At 38.9% G+C, this 22,208-nt stretch overlaps 2 protein-coding genes across 4 annotated transcripts in view; one reads left to right on the top strand and one right to left on the bottom strand.

Moving 5' to 3' along the window:
- The window catches only part of LOC149081594 (RAS guanyl-releasing protein 2-A-like), a 65,878-nt gene extending 62,983 nt beyond the window's left edge, over positions 1-2,895 (bottom strand). Inside the window, exons 1-3 of one of the 2 annotated variants that reach the window (XM_089236992.1) lie at positions 2,790-2,895; positions 827-1,025; positions 370-609 (exon numbers count right to left, since the gene is read on the bottom strand). The gene's annotated coding sequence lies outside the window, so the exon portion shown is untranslated. The remainder of the gene's footprint in view (positions 1-369; positions 610-826; positions 1,026-2,789) is intronic. The other variant, XM_089236995.1, reaches the window with a different exon arrangement.
- Positions 2,896-3,123: 228 nt separating this feature from the next.
- Rev1 (Rev1 DNA directed polymerase) overlaps positions 3,124-22,208 on the top strand; it is a 45,282-nt gene continuing 26,197 nt past the window's right edge. The window contains exons 1-7 of one of the 2 annotated variants that reach the window (XM_089236997.1): positions 3,124-3,257; positions 6,762-6,897; positions 7,499-7,664; positions 9,714-10,303; positions 11,627-11,921; positions 15,565-15,719; positions 15,834-15,953. In XM_089236997.1, coding sequence (XP_089093123.1) covers positions 3,174-3,257; positions 6,762-6,897; positions 7,499-7,664; positions 9,714-10,303; positions 11,627-11,921; positions 15,565-15,719; positions 15,834-15,953 — 1,546 coding nt within the window. In that variant the 5' untranslated portion in view covers positions 3,124-3,173. The remainder of the gene's footprint in view (positions 3,258-6,761; positions 6,898-7,498; positions 7,665-9,713; positions 10,304-11,626; positions 11,922-15,564; positions 15,720-15,833; positions 15,954-22,208) is intronic. The other variant, XM_089236998.1, reaches the window with a different exon arrangement.

Raw genomic sequence — 22,208 nt, forward strand, 5'->3', positions numbered from 1 at the left:
TTTTCAAGAAAAGTCTGCACACAATCAAGATGTGATCTGGCATTTGTGTATTACTCACACCTGAGCTAACTACTGACATGACCATACATACAGCAAGATTTGCAAGCACTGTTGACCAAGTTGATTGTCATTGGTTAGTTTATTTACAAAACTAGAGAAGGGAAGTAGGAAATAAAAAAAAATGTCTCAAATATATGCCGTACCTAAATTCTTCACTCTGATAATGAATTTAATTCCTTTCAAACCAAAAACTTCAGCTTAAAGAAAGAAAAGTTTAACTCAAGCAGATATTTGAGTCATCAGAGTTCAACTGATAGAAAATTGACTGTAGGTCTATATGGAATAACCTCATGAAAAATGCAACCATACCTCTAACATATTACAAGCAGCATCAGAGATTGAAGACTTTTTCCTCATGATTTCCAGCATTTCTTGAAGAGAACTGACTTTTATCTCGAGTGACTTTCTTCTTTTTTTTTTCTGCCCAATATTGTAATTTAGCTTATCCTGTGGTTAGCTATTTTCACAGCTTAAGTAGCTTATGGACAGGGGACTTCATACCATCAGAACCAAAATCTCCAAGGTAGTATTTCTTTTTGTTTTTGGCAACTGCAAAATATGTTAACAGTAAAATTAGTGACAAGCATCAGTTTCACGTCAATCAACATGAAAACATAAAACAAAGTTTCGTGTTAAGAGAAACATGTCCACGAGTTTTCACATCTGCATTTTGAGATATTTTTCTTATGACAGACTAGAATCAAATTCATCTATGAAAAAATAGTTTAAGCTGGATCATAACAGAAAACTAAATGTGTCTTGTTACCTGCATTACTAGGCACATTGAATTTTCATCTTTTTTCCGCTTCTTTTGTGACTTTCAAACAAGCTTTTTTTAGCCATGAACTTCTCCCGATCAAAACCGTCTTCTGTAAAATGCTTGGAGCAAATTTTGGAGTAATCAGAGGCCTTCTCTCCAAAGATTGATTTCCCAAAGCTGCCTTTTTCCATGATCTTGAGGAAAACTGAAAAATAAAGAATATTTGTGTCAGTTCAAAGCAAAAAAAACGAGATCATTGGAATACAAATCCAAATAACATGTTGTTAAAATTGTTATAATTATTAACAAATTATGTTTTATGAGAAATATTTTTTTTTGTCCTCCAGCTACTACTTTGAAAATTGCTTTACTGTGGCCTCTGAATCTATTTTTTTATTTATTTATTTTCACTTACTGTAACTTTTTAAATTTTTGTAAAAGCTGGGGGTGGGGAAATCGCCCTCTCCAGGAAATTATCATTTTAGGGAAATAGAAAAGTACGATGGTCATACTATTTTTTAAAAAAAGTACAAAAATCAAAATTCATATAATTTTTTCCATTTTTTTTTAAACCGCTCAGGTATTATGTTAAGTAACCAGTAATCATATGCAAAATTTGTGTGAAATTGGGTTAAAAATCTGAAGATCTCTCAAAAATGGGTTGAGAAAACGCATCGGAGCTGCAGTAGTTGGTGAAAAATTTGGTCGCCAAGAACAACATCAACATACTTGTGGAACATAGTCACAAATAGATCAAAATTTAATTAAATTTTTATTCAAGAGTGCAGAAATATTTATAACCATTTAGTTGTTAAACTTAATTTCAATATTCATCTAAAAATTAGCAAGAATTTGCACCTTATTTAACGAAAAAACGCACGTTTTAATGAATGCACTTTTGCATAGCAAACTTTAATGACTAATATATATTTGAAAACATTAAAATAAAGAACGATTTTACGTACCTGTGAAACGTTATTCGTCCCCCTTCCACACTCTTCTCATCACAAGCGTAAGCACAGCACATTAGCACCATTATTAACAAAAATAACACGCGAGAGCAGACGCGCTTCCAAGAGTGTAGGGTAAACACATAGAAAATGGCCGCGGGAGGGGGAAGATTGTTTATAAGTCACGTGACCTTTACTGTCTGCACCCGAAAAATAGGGTTTCCCTCACTCTACTGTATTTCTCCTCTAAGGTCCACAAGTAATCTAGGGTGTCTGTGGACAGGCTTGCAACTAGATACTTATTCAGCCGGGGCAAGAACGCATTTTGGAGGCCCCATGCAATGTAGAAGCAGTTAAAGGGTGCATTCGGCGCCCCGTTTCGACCAGCGCCCGGGACGCAAAACCCGCCTGCTTCCCCCCCCCCCCAGTTGCGGCCCTGTCGCGGTGTCCATAATAAGAAATCTAGATTACTGACCCACTGGACATTTACAGATCACTCAAGTGGCCCGCAACTAGATACTTTGTCACCCGGGGCAAGCACGTATTTTGGCAACCCCGTGTAATGTAGAAGCAGTTAAAGGGTGAATTTGGTGTCCCCCTCTAGTCTAGTCCGGTGCACCAGACCCGCCTGCTCCCTCCTAGTTGCGGCCCTGTACAGCACATTACCAAATCACTTAAGTGATCCGCGGCAACGGTGCTGTTCCGAATCACTTGTGAGGCCCGCGACACGTTTTCGTACCAATAAAGTAAATTATAAATAGATGTAACTTATCGCATGGTCCGACTTGAATGGAGGGCCCTGGGGACATAATGGGCCCCAACACACTAGCATCCAAGATGTTTAGTAGCTAATATGCAATGTTTAAATTTTGGGCCCTATGATTTTATGGGGCCCATCGTGTATAAACAGAATTTTCACAGTGAAAAATATCGTTTTAAAACTGAATAAATATTAAAGTCGCAATTATTTTTAAAATGAAAATTTCGAGTATGAGTTAAATGAACACTGAGGAACTCACTCTGTCTTTGCAGCTGCTTTTGCCGACATAAACGTGCACCCAATTCAAATGCATTTCGAGACGTTTTTGTTTACATCACTTTCTCTGCATGTAAACAAACCACAGAAACGATTTCGATACGCTACTAATGCTAGCTATCGAATCACAATTAATCGATGAACTAGTTTTGATTTTTTTTTTTTTTTAGTTTGACACTTTTAATTATAATTTAATTGTTTTGAAAAAATGAGAAATTATGTAGAATTTCAATTATACTTTCTTTGATAGATTAAATAATTTTCAAGACCCCCCCCCCCGCATAATTCACTTTCTTTATCATTGTGATTCCGGGGTCAAAGCCGTCCATATTTTGCGATAGCAGTTGTCTAATTTTTATACGAAACCATGGAAAAATCCGATGTCAAAGAAAAATCGGCTCCCGACAAACCAAAAAAAGACAAGAAGCGCGCTAATGGCTTCGAAGAGTGGGTCAGTTGAAATAATTTCTCATTCGATAATTGATAATTCGGTGGATTTTTTTTTAATGAGAAATCACCAATTTTGAAATTTCGATGTGCTTGTATACGATATTATTTTTTGATTATAGTAAGTCGAGCCCAGATATAACGGAATCGGGAATGAAAGGAATCTATTCGAAGCAGCGTTTATCGGCCTATGGCCCGCGGGCTAGCGTTAATCCATAGTAATCCTCTGACAGACTTGAAAATTTCATTATGATTATATTCATACGTCTCAAATATTAATAATATTTATATAGGCTTTTGAGTAAAATATTACATCCAATTGAATATCCGTGAACATCTTTGCCGAGTTTATGTTATCAATGAATGAAATATTTAATCTATCACAACCAGCTTCAATGTTCACGCAGGAATGTAGACAGAAAGAAAGAGATTGATGACCACTTAAACCTTAAAGTGATGTGTAGAACTGCACCATGAATCACTTCTTAAGTGGTCTTTAAATGTGCCGCTTAGCTCATTGCAAATACAAACAACTGTGCACAAGACTTATTTATTGCTTCAAGTTGCTTCCAGTAGATGACCAGCCTTAGGGCCTCCTCACATGGGTAACTGATAGGTTTGGTATCCAGGGGATCGATACATACATTTCTACAGTGCTCTTCACACGAGGATATTGATGACAAAATATCCTATGCAACAGAGTTGCTTGGTGACTTGCATGCTAGTCAAGCACAAACATGTGTTGTACATTCACAAGATTGTATAGATTATGGGAGAGGTGCCCAATGCTGAATTTTGTAACAAGGTAAACAGTTATATGTAACTATTTTCTAGAGAAATCTGCTCTGATACAAACCTAACCCGAAATCCCTCTCAAACGGAATGTGTATAATATAAATATAGGTCACACAATATAATATCACAGCACACACACAGGGACGTGCGGTAGCCCAGGTCGATAAGATACTCGCCTAAAGTACCAAAGGATGTTTAGAGTTGTCGCGAGTTCGATACCCGGTTCGCCCTTGTTAGAAAACTTTCCTGACAAAGGGGTGCAACAGAAACGCCGACATAACCACAGAAAAAATTGCTATTGCAGGGAGTCCCCCATCGAGGGGTTAGCACACCAACCTCTCTATGAGTATAAAAAACAAGCCTGCCATTCGGAATCGGCAATAAATTGTAGATCCCGGTCTAATTAGTTCTCGCGTGCAGAAAATTACCGTGGTGCGACAAAAATGATCAATGATCAACAGCACACACACACGAGTGCGTGGGGGAGTAATGTAAAAATGCTGTACCCCTCCAAGATGGACACTAATTTTTTTTCCTCTCACTATGGTAGAAGCATAGACAGTTTAAAAAGAAATAAAGCTTCCAGTTTTGGAACTGCAATTCCCTCCGATTGGATATTTACAATGTGAATTTCATTTTCCTTAATTAAGGATTTCTATGAATCACACATCAGGGCTGACAGGTAACCAGTGGATAATTATTAATTCCAGGTAAGTCTTTTTTCTAATTTCGTATAATGCAAGGAATCTGATTCATATTCGCAGTAATGAATAGTATATAATGAATATTATTTTCAATGTATTGATAATTTTTGCCTCTATTTACCCTTTTTTTGTGTGTGTAAATAATAGTGTAAAATGGTAATTATAATAAAATATCAGCATCACCGCTAGAATCACTAAAAATTTGCCCCTCTTACTCCAATCTATTATGTACAGGTAGATAAGGGGGTGAACTAAACACTGCGTTTTTACCCATTTTCCCGAGCTTTCAGATTTTTTTTCAGTAGTGCTGTGTGAGGGAGAAGGGCAACTCGACTCGTTTAAGTCAGCCGAACTCTCAAGTTAAGTTTAAATTGAGTATCCCCATGTGAGGAGGTCCTTAGGGTCACCAGACTTCAAGGATGTCATTGTCAGAGGTGCCTCTCAATCCATTTCCCTATGACTAATCAATCTTCTATTGTATGTAAAAAATCTCCCAGTGTCCCTGTAAATTTAAATCAGTTTGAAAATTGGCTTTTTCTTGTAAAATTTATTTTTTTACTTATATATGTGTATCCTCGAGCATTTTATAAAATTTGAAAATTTTTTGTCTCAAATCTTTATGTCACACGACTTTGCCTCCAGTGTCATGCATGCTGCAAGTTGGCCACCTCTAATCTAACTTTTCTCTAGTGATTATAATTTGTCTTTTTCCCCAGGGTGGAGATCATCACTACAATCATGATTAGTTTTGTTGTAGTAGCTGCCAGGACCAAAACGATTGTGTGTTTCACTTCCTAAAACCATAAACCTCAAAAACTTAATGGAGGTTACCAAATAGTTTTTGAGTATTACAATATTAGCCTGCAACAAATAAGATGGTGCCTTATTCTCAAATATAATCCTTTCCATTGACAAAGTTAATTGTAGTTGTTTTCCATTACAATTACTAGAAATATCACGTCTTCATGATGTTTAAAGAAATCAGACTAAAAAAAGTGCCCACTGTGGAACAGAGCAGCTAAACAATTGAGATTTACATTTAATTTTTTTTATGATTGATAACTGAGTTGAAGTCTGAGGACCACAAAATTTTCTGGAATTATGTCAGACCAGGATCTATGGGGGCACGGTAGCCTAGGTCGATAAGATGCTCACCTAAAGTACCAAAGGATGTTTAGAGGTGTCGCGAGTTTGATACCCGGTTCGTTCTTGTCAGAAAACTTTCCTGACACAGGGGTACAACAAAAACTGTGACAAGACCGCAGGAAAAAACTGCTACTGCAAGGAGTCCCCCATCGAGTATAAAAAACAACACTGCCGTTCGGAATCGGCAATAAATTGTAGGTCGTGTGCAGAAAATGACTGTGGTGCGACAAAAATGATCAATGACCAGGATCTATGGGGGGTGGTTATCAGAGTGATCAACCCCCCCCCCAAACAAAATATACAATATTGCCCACAATGGGATGATTTGTGAAATTTTTGTGACTTCTATATGATAATATTGCATTCAATCAGTCCATTAAAAATTACCTGTATCAATGTTTTTGATTAAATAACAAATTCAAGAAAACTTCGACTAAAAATCAGGACCAAGAAAAAATTTGAAACTGTCCTGGAAAATACGGAACAAAATACAAGAGGTATGGTCACTCATTACACAACAATTTTTAAAATCACCCTCCCAACAGCGAGCTCTAGATCTGCCCCTGTGTCAGCCTGTCTGCTGGCATGGAAAGAGGTCCCAGAAAAATCTCGCAGAAGTAAAAAAATACACTATTTCAGATCAATTTTGTTGAAGGAAAAAAAATGCTTGGCACCTATAAAATATTGCTGGCACCTAAATAGTTTCCACATTTGTCAAGCCCTGCTATGGAATATATCATGTTTGCTCTTGAAATCAAATTTATAAATTCAATATAATGTATGTGTTGTAGTATCTTGGATTAATTTGTTCAATAAGTATATTTTGAATAATTAAAAGGAAAAAATTGTTTCTTTTCTTACAGGGTGGCTACATGGCTGCTAAGAAGAAAAAACTTGTCTCCCAGTTTGAAAATCAAAGAGCATCAGCAGTGGGCCATGAGGAAGATAATGATTCAAAGATATTCGACCAAATCTCCATTTATGTGAATGGTTATACTAGTATGTTTCTTTTTTCTCTTCATAAGATCAAACAAATTTATTATAAGCTGAAACATTTCAGAAATATGTATTCAGAAAATTTGAGAAATTCAAGTACGTACAGTCGAATCCTGTTTTAATGAATACCGTTATAGTAAGTTCCTGTTTTAACGAACACTTTCCTAATCCCCCAGATAAGTTTACATAGGAATAATCCAAAAACCCGGAATTCCTTTATAGCAAAATTTTGTTAGAACAAAGGGATTTCTCTGTTCTCTCGGAGTTCATTATAACAGGATTCGACTGTAGTAGGCTTATATCACTCTATTTATCATTTTTATGACCCTGTTAACCAGGGTTTACCAACATGTTGCCATGGCCACTCAAAAATTAGCATTTTGAAGCATTTTCACTTCCGCCTGGCAGCTGAATGGTTGTAATACCAACCCCTAGTTGGATACCTCTGAGACTGGCATGGAATTATTTGCTGATTGAAATCGGCTCTAAACTGTACATTGCTGTTTATGCTAATTAGTTTCTGTGGATATGAAGAAATGTGCCAATATATATATTGAGAATTATATATGTATTACTTATTTTTTTTTGTTTGTGACCCACGCAGATCCATCGGCTGACGAGTTGAAGCACCTAATGATCGTACATGGTGGAACCTACCATTATTATTACACATCCAATACAACGTTCATGGTAGCATCAAACCTTCCAGATAGTAAAGTGAAGTCCCTGAAAACAGAGAAAGTTATCACACCAGACTGGGTAGTAGATTGGTAGGTCGAAATAAATAAAGGGGTCGAAATAAAATGTATGATATTCTCCTGAATACTAGAATTTTTTTTTCTTCCTTCCATTATCTAAAATTTCACATTAACTGGTACTTTGTGTCTGTTATCATCTGGTTATGACAGCTATAGAAGTCACAACCTCATGCTAAAATGCTAAAATTGCTCAGATAAAAAATTAACGCCCTGCTTCAATGTTTTGCCTAGTCGGAGGCTTTTCATTTAAAAATTCCACATTTGCACCATCCAATGGGTTATTGCCAATCTTCTAGCTTTCCACAAATGCAGATATGCCATACATTCACAATATAATTCTGACAGTGTTGATAATACAAATCAATAAATGCAATACATGCCACCTTATATAAGTTATTGGCAAGTCTTTTCTGTAAGAATATTTTAGATATGAGTATTATACACTGCTCAAAACAATTAGGGGAGCACATGGTTTTAACAAAATTACGCAAAGATGTATACCGATAAGTAACATAAAATGAATCATCCATAATTTAAAGCCTAGCAGGAAACGGAAGAAGAAAACTTCATATGCAAATCAAAGTTCATGACGTCAAAAACCAGAAAAAGGAGATAAGGGCAGAAATCGGGATGTTGCAGAAACGTCTGTTTTACTGCCGTAACTGTGAAATTTGATTCCGCAGTATTTTTTTTTGAGACAAGGTGACTTGAGGATGTCTCAACAACGTGATTTACTGGAATCCATGGCATGGCGTATTATAGGCAGACTGGAATCCGGGCAAACACAAAGTAGTGTCGCAGACGCTGTTGGAGTCGCCAGAAGTGTTGTTGCAAGGCTGTGGAATCGATTCCAACAAACAGGAAATGTTAGACGTCGACCAGGGCAAGGTCGGCCACGCGCCACTACAGCAACTGATGACCGGTATATACGGTTAACAGCCCGTCAAAACAGAACAGAGAATGCTACGCAGCTGCAAAGACGGTTGCTCTTGGCAACAGGACGAAGGGTGTCCAGCCAAACAGTACGTAATCGGCTTCATGAGGGAGGGCTCTATGCACGTAGGCCAATGGTCTACATTCCGTTGACCCCACGCCACCGTGCGGCCCGAAGAAGATGGGCTGCTGAACATCGAGATTGGGAGCAACATGAGTGGAGCCAAGTGCTGTTTACAGACGAGTCCCAATTTAGTCTGGAGTGTGACACCCGACGTGTTCTGGTATGGAGGGACAGGGGCACTCGAAATAACCCTGCATTCGTTCGTGAAAGGTCACAATACAGACGAGCTGGTTGGATGGTATGGGGTGGAATCAGCATAGGCGGACGTACGGACCTGCATATCATTCGGAATGGCACTTTGACGGCCCGAAGGTATGCAGATGAGATACTGCGACCTCATGTTATCCCTTACGCTGGTGCCATTGGAGATTCCTTTGTTTTCCAGGATGATAATGCCCGACCGCATAGAGCTCGTCTGGTGGAGAACATGCTTGAAGCTGAAACAATACAGCGTATGGAATGGCCAGCGTGCTCTCCTGACCTGAATCCAATCGAGCATGTGTGGGACATGCTCGGATGACGCATTGCTGCGCGACCAAGGCCGCCTGTTACTGTCCGAGACTTGCAGATTGCACTTCTTGAGGAGTGGAACAGTATTCCCCAAAGTCTGATCGATAACCTCATTGCATCCATGGCAAACAGGTGTGCAGCAGTCTTAGCTGTTCGAGGAGACCACACGCCCTATTAAAACTCATGCATCATGTCTAAACAGTACTTTTTTATCGTTTACATGTAACCAAATTGTTGCCCTAAATCATCTTTTCATGTTTTTTCCATATTTTCAAAGAATTAAAGCTTAATTCCAAATTTTTTTACGTCTTTTTTCTGTATTGCGTATTGATACACGTGTACTATCCATTGTATGCCAATACGTGGCTGTCTCGCACGGTTTGCTTCACTTTTTTGCTTGCTCCCCTAATTGTTTTGAGCAGTGTATTATGATGGAGTTTACGGGAAATTCTTCATTCTAATACAACTTTTTTTATCCTTTTCTTTAATTTCAGTATCAAAGTCGGAAAGATCATCCCATACCAAAACTACTTACTTTATTCTCCTGAAATTAAAGACAAGCAAATGCGACTGGGCCATAAAACTCAAGCAACTTCATCTCGAGCAGCATCTCAAAAACAGACAACGCAATTGAGAAACTGTTTTAGTGAGACAACTGCAAAACTGAATGAAGAAGAAAAAGTAGATTCAAGATCTTCAGTTTCATCAAATGAAAAACTGAATTTGCCCGGAACAAAAAAATCTCCCAATTCAAAGAATACTTCACCATCCAAAGTGACTGAAAATAGAGAGGAAAATAATCATCCTGCTATGAGGGCTGGAGACCCTGGTTTCATTTCAGAATTTTATAGTCATTCGCGTCTTCATCACATTTCCACGGCTGGACAGGAACTCAAACTTTACGTACAGAATCTAGCATGTGAACAAAAAGGAAAGCCTTTTCCTGGTCGCACAAAGATCCAAACATTGTTGCACAAAGGCTTGTTGGAGGAATCTGGAGTGCACGGGCAGAAACACATTATGCATATTGATATGGATTGCTTTTTTGTTTCTGTTGGACTGAAGAAATTTCCAGAATTGAAAGGTTTGTGTTATATCTTGGTTTAGAAAGTTCAAGGAACAGATGGTGATGCTGAGGTGTCTGCATGCAGATTCAAAAATGTTCGACTAATTAAAATGATATTAAAGTAAAATCATTCTTTTGTGTGTCACAAATATTAGTAATTTATGTGAGTTAGTAGTGGGAACAACAGTTAGAGGTGTGCAAAGCTATTTGAAACAATTCACTGATCCTCTGGTTCAGAAAGATTGAAAAATGCTGATATCGATTAAATTGTAGACCAGTTACCAAAAAAACAGATGCTCATTACAATGACCATGTGTTATTTACAACGGTTTTATTATAATAACAGTGCGATGAATCCCAAATGTTTTCCTATTCATCACATTATTTTTAATCCCATGTAATGACTCGCTAAAATCATTTGATCCAATACAACATCCGATTTCAGCTTCATCTGACCTTTTCTTAGCAAAGAAACAAAAAAAAGTGAAAAAGTCTTTAACCTTGACTATCAAATAATTCTGTTTAATCTGTTTGTAATGGTGAGAAACGCAATTTATCTGATAAAATGCCTATGTGTGTGATATGATTAACCCATCCATTTCTCAAGGTAGGAGTTTTTTTGGTATCTGGATCAAAGAGAAAGCGTGTATGAAAGGTTCTCCACTACATAAAGATTTTCCGTCCAATAGGTATTCATAATGAATAAATTTCTTTGGATAAGGAGGGAATATACAGACAAGTGTACTTATGTTTTCATACTGAAAATCAGCAATTTTTGGTTACATTCATTGAACATGGCTGTCTGAAACGCGCAATGTGATACCCTTGAACCTCAAATTGCACATATGCAGTGCTTGCATGAAATAATTATTATTTTATTATTTTCCAATGTGATGAATTTTCATTCCAACTGCTTATATTATAATAAAATAATAAAATCAATATATAGTTTAATATTTGATTCTGTCCAAATAGGAAATTCTATTTAAGAAGCTAATTCTTTTTTCAAACTTTTGACATAATTTCCTCCCAATATAATGTTAGTTTTTTGTGGAATGATGGGAAGCATCGATTGTATCTTTTTATTTATAATGATGTGGATGTAGAAAAAAGTGACTACTAAATGAAAGTAATTATTCTTATAAGTGCATGATTATATTATCTGATGAAAATAATCATCTCATTTCATTTTTGCACACAAATTAAGATCGAAGAATGTTGCCCGTAGTGTCTGCATATTTTTGCACATTTATCAAATCTGATGTACATATTGAACAAGGCATCCATGTACTTCAAGTTCAGCTATATGATTTCAATCACAAAAATTGAACCTTTTTTTAGGTTATCCTGTTGCAGTTGCTCACTCTAGGGGAAGAAGAGGTGGCATGAATCATCATAATCATGGAGATGATGATACAGATTTAGCAGGTGAATCTTCAAGTATGTTGAAAACCTCTGATGATTTTGGATCAAGATCTGAGATTGCTTGTTGCAGCTATGAAGCTAGGAAAGCTGGTCTCAGAAACGGAATGTATTTGGGTGAAGCCTTAAAACTGTGCCCTCAACTGAAGACCATTCCCTATGATTTCGAAGAATACAGCAAAGTATCGAAGCAGCTCTATGACGTCATTGCTAGGTTTTGTTTTTTCTCTTTTTTTTTCATACTCATCTTGTAATACACATTTATGTATGGTCAGTGGAACCTCTGTTACACATGGTCATTAATTGTGGATTAATACCACATGGTTTTTTGACTAGCTTTTTCAAACTTTATACTTTGTTTCTAAAACCTTTTAATCGGTAATCTTAGTTATAAATAAAATCTCAAACCTATAAAAATGGTTTAAATCTTAAATCATTGGAGTTTTGTCTATTCCCCAAAGTGGTTTCAGAAGGTAAAGTTTTAAGGAAATTATTTCACTTCCTTTGTAATACCAAGCTAACCATCAACAGTAGTACTTGCACATGTAAAATCATGAAATAAATACAAATACAACGCCACAACAGGCAAAATGCCCAACGAGGTGGCCGACAAAAAGATGCCCATAAAAACATGGATGTCATATATTTTAAAAAAAAACAGCAACCCAATTAAAAATGCAATTAACACAAATTATAAACAATATATACACATGATAAAATATTATACAATGCCCATAAAGAATACTTATGGTTGTCTTATTCTAAGTATGGATAGCTTCTCGATTTACCCCAACATGTTTATCGTATTTCTTTTTAAACGTGTCAATTGTGTTACAACTTACTACCTGCGGGGGTAAGCTATTCCATTTATTAACAACCCTATTAGAGAAGAATTCCCTGTGACACCATAACCTTGCATTGTCCCTCACCAATCGATACTGGAGTCCCCTTGTAAAAGCAGTCGATTGGCGGTGTACTAAAAGTTCATGGTCCATCCCATTGAAAATTTTGAACATTTCGATCATATCTCCTCGACACCTGCGTTCATCCAATGTGAACATATTCAAAAAATGAAGTCTCTCTTCATAACTCAAGCCCTGTGTGCCAATAAGGACACGCGTAGCTCTTCTCTGCACCCCTTCAACCAAGTCTATGTCCCTCTGTAGGTATGGTCTCCAAAACCTTACAGCATACTCCAGCCCAGGACGAACTAATCCTCGAAAAAGCGGAAGAATGACTTTAGGAGAACGCGAAGAGACCTTTTTGAAAATGAGACCAAGCATTCTATTCGCTTTTTTGACCACCGCTGAACATATACATAAGCCTATGTATATATATACACATGTGAAATAAATTAAGAGAATTTGCATATTTTATTGAATTTCATGATAAGAACTGAACTGAATATAAAACCACTGCTTCTGGACAAAAATGCAAATCTTGTACGTCAAATACGTAAGCGTACACGTGTGTGTAGGTGGAGCCAGTAGAGAAACAGGCTTTATAAGCGCGCGTAAGTTAAGATGCATTTCGTTCGCTAGCACACCTCAGCGAATTTTTTGGTGTTATTTTGCAGCAATCGGTTAATTTCAAATCGTAACAGTAAAAATGAGTAACCACCAACATTTAGGTGATGGAATGAGGTGGCGAATTGTGGAGAGGCTAGAAGCAGGCCAATCTCAAGTCCAAATTTGTAGAGAGTTCAATTTAACTCCCAGCTTCGTGTGTAACTTATGGAAACAGTTCCAGGATAACGGATCCATCGAGGAAAGCCTGGGCAAGGTCATCCAAGAGCCACGACGGCCAGAGAAGATCGCCATTTGTCTATTATAGCGAGGTGTAACAGGAGTGCTACAGCTTCTCAGCTCTCTCGTGACTTGTATGCAGCCACAGGAACCCGTGTATCAAGGGTCACTGTTTCCAAAAGACTTCATAAGAGAGGGTTGTTTGCAAGAAGACCTGCTGTTTGCGTCCCGCTCACTTCTACGGACAGGAGAATCCGTGTATCATGGTTCAGAGAGCATAGAGATTGGAGTATGGATCAATGGGCGACCGTTCTCTTCACTGATGAGTCCCGGTTCAGTCTAAGCACCGATTCTCGCCGTACGTTCATATGAAGAGAACCAGGGACCCGCTACCTACCCTCCAATGTCCGCGAAATCGACCATTATGGCGGAGGAGGTTTAATGGTCTGGGCAGGCATCATGTTGGATGGCCGCACACCTCTCCATGTCTTTGAAAGAGGCACTGTGACTGGTGTGAGGTATGGGGATGAGGTCTTGGAGCCCTATGTTCGCCTTTTCAGGGGTGCAGTTGGCCCTGAGTTCATTTTAATGGACGATAATGCGAGGCCACATAGAGCTCTTCTGCTCGACGATTTCCTAGAGAGTGAGGATATTCGCCGGATGGATTGGCCAGCTAGATCTCCAGACCTTAACCCTATAGAGCATGTCTGGGACGCTCTGGGAAGGGCAATTGCAACTCGCAACCCCCCCCCCTCCGGGAACCATCCAGGGAATGAAAACAGCGTTGCTGAACGAGTGGGACCAATTGTCGCAGGAAATGATAAACTGCCTTATTTCAAGTATGAAATCATGCTGCGAGACCTTGTATATCTGTAAGAGGGGCAGGGGCGTAGCCAGAAATTTCGTTCGGGGGGGGGGGGGACCAAAGTGACAGTACAATGGATTTGGCCATCTTTTTCCCTTTTTTCAGTCATTTTCTCACATTTCGGGGGGGGGGGACCAGACCCCCAAGTCCCCCCCCCTCGCTACGCCCTTGAAGAGGGGACCATACCCCCTATTAACCCATTTTTTTTGTTTACTCTGCAACCACTGTTTCATACCTTCCGACTCCAACGAGTGTTACGCACGATCATGCGTGTGTATTACAATTATTGAATGGTTATTTGTTTTGTCAATGTATGTATATATCAAATTTCATTCAAATCGGTACAGTAGTTCTAGAGATAATTGACCAAGTCTGCAAATACTCTTAATTTCTTACACCAGTGTAGTATGCATCTCTCAAAAGAGTAATTGACAAAAACCAGATTTATGTAAAACTTCAAAAGTTAGAGTATAGTGCCAAAAAATGCTGCTTTATACACATAACTCGAAATTATAAATAAGATATTATGAAAAGGCGAAAAAATGAGAAGTAATTGAAAAATTGGAAAAAAAGGAAAGGAAAAATATGGATCAATGAGGAGGTCATTCTCAAGGGGGGGGGGCCACATTGCTCCGAACTGCAAAAATGTTCCTAATGATGGTAAGCCTAATAGGCATAAAATTTACCATCAGTTCCCCCGACATTTTTGTGAAGAAACAAGCTTTGGCAAGTCAAAAGGCAATTTTGAGAATATACAGTTATAAACCAAAAAATTTGAAAATCAAAGGAGTAACACAATATAAAAATATATATATATATATACAAAGTGTGTTAAAAATATTGAAGACTGAAGAAAACCATCATTAGAAACATTTTTGCAGTTTGAAGGAATGTGGGGGGGGGGGTTCCCCCTTGAGAATGACCTCCTCATTGATCCATATTTTTCCTTTCCTTTTTTTCCAATTTTTCAATTACTTCTCATTTTTTCGCCTTTTCATAATATCTTATTTATATATAGCACATTGTGCCAAACAACCTCCCCCCCCCCCCCAAAAAAAAAACAAGTCAGTGCAGGTAAAAAAAACTTAAAAGGAACAGTGACTGTCAGTGCGATTCAAGAAACTTGCGGGTAAAAAACATCCGTGTCTACTTCAAACAGGGTAACGACAACAGAATAAGCATGTGTACATTTATTTCCTCTTTTATGTTTCTCTGATTTTTCTGGTATTTTTTTTCCCACCATGAAGCTACACATTGGATATTGAGGCTGTGAGCTGCGATGAACTCTTCGTCGACTGCTCTGAACTTCTGAATGATGTTAGAATTTCCCCATCAGATTTTGCTGCTCTGCTGAGAGAAGAAATTGTCAAAATCACTGGATGTACAGCCTCAGCTGGAATAGGTGAAGATTTTTTTACATAAATTGCAGAATATGCTATAATTTATTTACAAAACATATCACTGAAGATATGCACTTACTCTCGTGTTTTCTTCACCTTTCTTTGCTTTGTTTCAGGAAGAAATATGCTTCTGGCTCGTCTAGCCACTCGAGCGGCAAAACCAAATGGTCAACATGTATTATATGAAAGTGGTGAACTGGAATTCATGAAGCATCAAAAGGTTGAAGACTTACCAGGTTAAGTATCAATTCCAAAATTTTAATACAGTTTAGCAATCTTTGAAAGTTTTCCAAATGTTTTTTATATTGAATATATACATTGCTTAAATCATCATGCTGGCTACTATTACTTAACTGTACATGCACTTCATACACATTCTCCTGGGGAATTTGTCACAAATTGATTACATGCAGGAATGTGTTATGTGTGCATGCCCCTAACTAATGTTGTCAATTGGGCTTTTTCTTATTATACTAGTGCTGCCATCCATTTTCCATATTTTGAAGTGAAAATAGCAAATGCCTGAATGCTCATGCTATGTAAGTATTGTGTGGAAGGTCTGTCGGCTCTAAGAGACTTTCTCAAATTGGAGACCAGCTTGCATTCAAGCCTCAAAGTTAGATAATAGCAAAAAACAAACTTCAGCCGGCCACCACTGTGCCATCAACAGGATTCAAACTTGGATCCTTGCGGTAAAAGTTCATAACGATACCCACATGACTGCACAGCGGCTGATCATACTCACTGCTGCACCTGTCAGAGGAGGCATCCAGCTATCTCATCCTCATCTACACTTTTGTTTCCCCTATTAGGGGATACATGTAGTCAAACCGTACTAGTTGGTCACCCAAGTCTTGCTCTGCATAGTGAGTCGCTTTTAAATTCTGATTGTCCCCTATGGCGTTGTTGTTAAATTCCACATTTTCCCCACACCGCTCTACAAAAGTATGGGTATAGATTTCTTGAGAAATTTTGAGGACTCAAAAATTTTTCACATAATTATATTTAATTATTTAATTTAATTATTTCACATGATTATATTCTTTTTAAATTCAGTTTTGCAATAACCTCTTTGTAAATAACTCATGCATTCACTGCTAACATATCCAATATGTTGAAGGAAGCTTGCATAGGCAAGCTTGATGATCCAGATTTAGTTTTGTATAGAATTTTAATCTGGTCTGTGATATCTATGCTGTATTTTGTGAAGATACATAGGTGTAAACTTGTGTATCTGGTCCATGAGCCTGAGCTCCTCTCCACCCAACATTTGCCACCATCTCTATAGTAACCTATGAAAATATTAGGTTTGAGGCCTTCCAATAATTGTGAGCCCCCCTAATTTTTTATTTATTTTTTATTTCCCATAAATTTATGCCTATGTGAAGATCCTGTGTTTCTTAGGGAAAAAAATCAATTAAAAACAGGTTATATGTATTGTGATACTATTTGAAAGTATCATGGAATAGATTAAATTATAGTGAAACCTCACTGCAACAATACTCGATATAACAATACATCCCTCCACAAAGATATATTTTTTTAATATTCTGAGGATAGCTGATAATGTTTTATTTAGTACCACCTGATCACCGAAAGTGTTGATGGAGATTTTGATATGGCTACTTTTTACATGACACACTAAAGTACCTGACAATCAGGGCCACAACTAAGTGCTTGGTAACCCAGGGCAAGTGCGGATTTTGGCGCCCCCTTGTAATGCTGAAGGAGAGATTTGAGAATAAAATTTGCGCCCCCTCTGGTCCAGCACCCGAAGCACGAGACCTGCCTGCCCCCCCCCCCAGTTGCAGACCTGCTGACAATAAACCTCTTCACAGGGGCAATACATCCAAGTGAATCTTAATTATCAGCTAAGACTTAATCAGTTAAAAAATTTTGTGCATAAATATTCAAAAGTGCATTTTGGTGGTACTAGCAATGCTGATTTAGAAGATAGCAAAAGCAGCATAAATTTGATTGCACATGATGATAGCGATCATCGTATCATCAGTTTTCACTGTAAATTTTCTTCGGGTGAGGTTGATAACAAAAGACTGTTTCGTGTTTCGGAGAATTAACTTTGATGTTTTGAGAGAGAGGTTAGCGGAAGTTTTCAAAGAGACCAGTTAGAATCAGTAGGTATGGGAAGAATTTAGTATGCTGTCCTCTGTTTTGCACGATGTCATACCCTTTGTTTAAAAAAAAGCGTGTTTGTACATAGCACCCTCTATGGTTCACGGATAGCATGCATACCCTTTATCTTGAAAAGAAAAGAGCATTCATAGAGTATAAAAATGGACGAGGTGACCTATCACTGTTTACTGATAAAAGAAGATCATTGAAGAAAGCGATAAGGGATAGTAGAAAAGACATTGAATTTAGGTTGGCAGATAACATTGGCTCTGACCCAAAATCATTTTTTAGATACGCCAATAATGGATGTAAGAGGACAGTTGGCCCGCCTCTCAATAGGAGGGTCTAGGTTAGAGAGCAATGTAGGCATGTATAGTGCTTTCAATGACTTTTTTGCATCGGTTTTTAATGGAGATAATAATATTCAATATATGGATGTTGCTTGGGGTAATACAATCCTCAGCGATATTCAAGTGGAAGACGTGGAAATCCTAAATCTTCTAAGAAATGTATGTGCAAGCAAAGCACCAGGATCAGATGATATCTATCCCAGGGTCCTCAGGGAATGTGCTAATGAATTGTCGGGCCTTGACGAGAGTTGAGAGGGGCCTTGGGTGCCCTCCCTTGGGAGGACACCCAAGAGAACCCTCTCCCTCTCGTGGGCGGGGCTCGAAGAGAGCCAAAGATGGGGGGCTTTGGGTGAAGTGCACCCCCCACCTCATCCTGCCCTAGGAGCCAAGGCTGGTGGGGGCCAGTCGCACAGATATACAGGAGTAGTGTTGCTGAGGGTATCGTCCCAAGGGATTGGAAACTTGCTAATGTTGTTCTGATATTTAAGAAGGATAGTAGAGAAGCTGTGTCCAATTATCGTCCAGTGAGTTTGACGAGTTCCCTCTCGAAAATTTTGGAAATTATCATCAAAAGGCAGTTTGTGAAGTGGATAGACGAGAATAATGTATTGTCGGATAATCAGCATGGGTTCAGGAAGGGGAAGTCATGTGTAACTAAACTCCTTTGCTTCTATGATCACGTGACGAAGGCTTTGGGTAAGGGCAAAAATGTAGATGTTGTTTACCTTGATTTCCAGAGGGCATTCGATCGTGTCCAACATGGTAAACTCTTGAAGCGTTTACATGAGATTGGAATTGGGGGCAACTTGCTGAATTCGATAGAATCGTGGTTAAAAGATAGGTTGCAACGAGTTATGGTGAATGGAGAATTCTCTGGTTGGACAGGCGTCACAAATGGAGTTCCTCAAGGAAGTGTCCTTGACCTCATACTTTTTCTCACTTTTTATCGATAAACACGATCAGGGTATCGATGGGATTGCTAGCAGATTTGCAGATGACGTGAAGCTAATGGGTGTAATCGGGAATCAAAACGATAGGGAGTTGCTCCAGACCAACTTAAACAGGATTGCAGCATGGGCAAATGAATGGAGAATGACGTTTAGCATTGACAAGTGCATGGTCGCTCACTTTGGTTCAAAAAACCACGGTTCTCTTACAAGTTGAATAGTGTCGCTATCCCAGATGCAACTAGAGTCACCGATTTGAGAATTCTCATTGACGAGCGGCTTGGGTTTTCTGAACATTGTTCAGTGGTGGTCAAAAAATCAAATAGAATGCTTGGTTTGATTTTCGAAAAGGTCTCTTTGCTTTCTCCTAAAGTCATTCTTCCGCTTTTTCGAGGCTTAGTTCGTCCTGGACTAGAGTATGCTATGAGGTTTTGGACACCATACCTACAGAGGGACATAGGTCTTGGTTGAAGAGGTACAGAGAAGAGCTACGCATGTCCTTAGTGGCACACAGGGCTTCAGTTATGCAAACACCAAACATGGCCCCCGCTCTGTCCCTTGTGGGATATAAGCAGGCTACCTTGCAGCTGGGCCATGCTGGAAAAAAGAAAAAGCCACCAAGACCACAGGCCGACCCCCGACCCACACAAAAGACTACAAACATTAACACCAAACCACCAGCAGGCATCCCCAGCCCGTAAGTCAGAGGACCCAACCCAGTCTGGAGCCCCATCGCCTCCGACTCACGGCAATCACACCCCCAAAGTCCCCGGAAACCCCTCGCCAATGAGCCCGTTTGGATTGCCCGCAACAAGCCAACAAAAGCATCCCGAGCCATCCACCTTCATCACTGTACTCTGTCCCCAACCATCAGCCAATCTGCAACACCAACTGCTCTCATCTTGTCTTCTGTTGGAAGGGTTTTTTCATAGGTCCGAATCTGAAATTAGAACATGAAAAACAGGATACATGTGCAAATTCATGTCCAATGAACTATAAATATGTGAGTAGGAATTATCAATATTGATCAATTGCTGGTATTAATAATATCACAAGACTGAAGGAGCCAGGGGGACTTTTCATAGCGAGTTAGAGACATATTTAGATATGGATATTATAATGCTAATGATGAGATCAAGTCCGGAGAAATTACAAAGTTCACTTGAACATACAAAGTTCAGTTGCGCACCAGTGAATTCACCAGCGGTATACATTCGAACACATGAATATATTGATGAATAACAATAATTATGGCATTTCGTATAGCAGTTGAGAAAGTATATATAATGTGATTATAAGCAGGTGTCGAGTACAACATCAGCGTTTTTATAACAGATGGACTCTGGGAATGATCTAGACAAAAAGCGATGCCACGAAACGTAAGATATATAGCGTACATACATGATGATACGATGTAAACATTGTATAGTACACTGAAGAGCCAAAAAAACTTGTACACCTGCCTAATATCGTGTAGGGCCCTCTCGAGCACGCTGAAGTGCCGCAACACGACGTGGCATGGACTCAACTAATGTGTGAAGTAGTGCTGGAGGTAATTGACACCATGAATCCTGCAGTGCTGTCCATAAATCCGTAGGAGTAAGAGGGGGTGAAGATCTCTTCTGAACAGCACGTTGCAAGGCATCCCAGATATGTTCAATAATGTTAATGTCTGGGGATTTTGGTGGCCAGCGGAAGTTTCTAAAGTCAGAAGAGTGTTCTTGGAGCCACTTTGTAGCAATTCTGGACGTGTGGGGTGTCACATTGTCCTGCTGAAATTGTCCAAGTCCGTCGGAATGCACAATGGACATGAATGGGTGCAGGTGATCAGACAGGATGCTTACGTACCTGTCACCTGTCAGAGTCGTATCTAGACGTATCAGGGGTCCCATATCACGCCAACTGCACACGCCCCATACCATCACAGAGCCTCCACCAGCTTGAACCTGTAGACATGTAGGGTCCATGGATTTATGAGGTTGTCTCCATACCCATACACGTCCATCAGCTCGAAGCAATTGGAACCGAGACTCATCAGACCAGGCAACGTGTTTCCAGTCCTCAACAGTCCAATGTCGGTGTTGTCTGGCCCAGGCGAGGCGTAAAGCTTTGTGTTGTGCAGTCATCAAGGGTACACGAGTGGGCCTTCGGCTACGAAAGCCCATATCGAAGATGTTTCGTTGAATGGTTCGCACGCTGACACTTGTTGATGGCCCAGCATTGAAATCTGTAGCAATTTGCGGAAGGGTTGCACGTCTGTCATGTTTAATGATTCTCGTCAGTCGTCGTTGGTCCCGTTCTTGCATGATCTTTTTCCGGCCGAGATCTTAGATTTAATTTTTTACCGGATCCCCGATATTCACGGTACACTCGTGAAATGGCCGTACGTAAAAATCCAAATTCCATCGCTACCTCAGAGATGCCATGTCCCATCTCTCGTGCGCCGACTATAACACCACGTTCAAACTCACTTAAATGTCGATAACCTGCCATTGTAGCAGCAGTAACCGATCTAACAACTATGCCACACACTTGTTGTGTTATATAGGCGTTGCCGACCGCAGCGCCGTACTCTGATTGGTTCCATATCTCTTTATTTGCATACGCATGCCTGTACTAGTTTTTTTGGCTCTTCAGTTTATATAACATATGCATAGTAAATATACATGAAATGAGATGAAATTTAATTATGCGTATAGGACAACATCCACAAACTATGCATGATTGAATAATAAAAATTCAGTCAACAATTCAGTCAAAAATAGAAATTCAATCGACAATGCAATCAATAATAAAATTCAATCAATAATTCAATCAATAATGGCGCTTAGCCCATCTAAGCAGAGTAGCAAAATTCAAACAGGATATTATTAAACATTGAATCTGAAATATATGCTTTGGATAAAAAAAATATATCATATATGAGCATGGAAAGAATACATATTGGCATCACTGACAATGATAATTTTCATCAAACTATCACTATATATATATATTTTATAGCATATGGGGTTAGGAAAGATGTCGCAATTAAGGTACATAGTCTGAGTCTGAATCAGAG

This window comes from Pholcus phalangioides, unplaced genomic scaffold, assembly GCF_987345545.1.
Source record: "Pholcus phalangioides strain wild (caught in Gottingen) unplaced genomic scaffold, Ppha-v1.0 ptg000009l_1, whole genome shotgun sequence".
NCBI lineage: Eukaryota > Metazoa > Arthropoda > Arachnida > Araneae > Pholcidae > Pholcus > Pholcus phalangioides.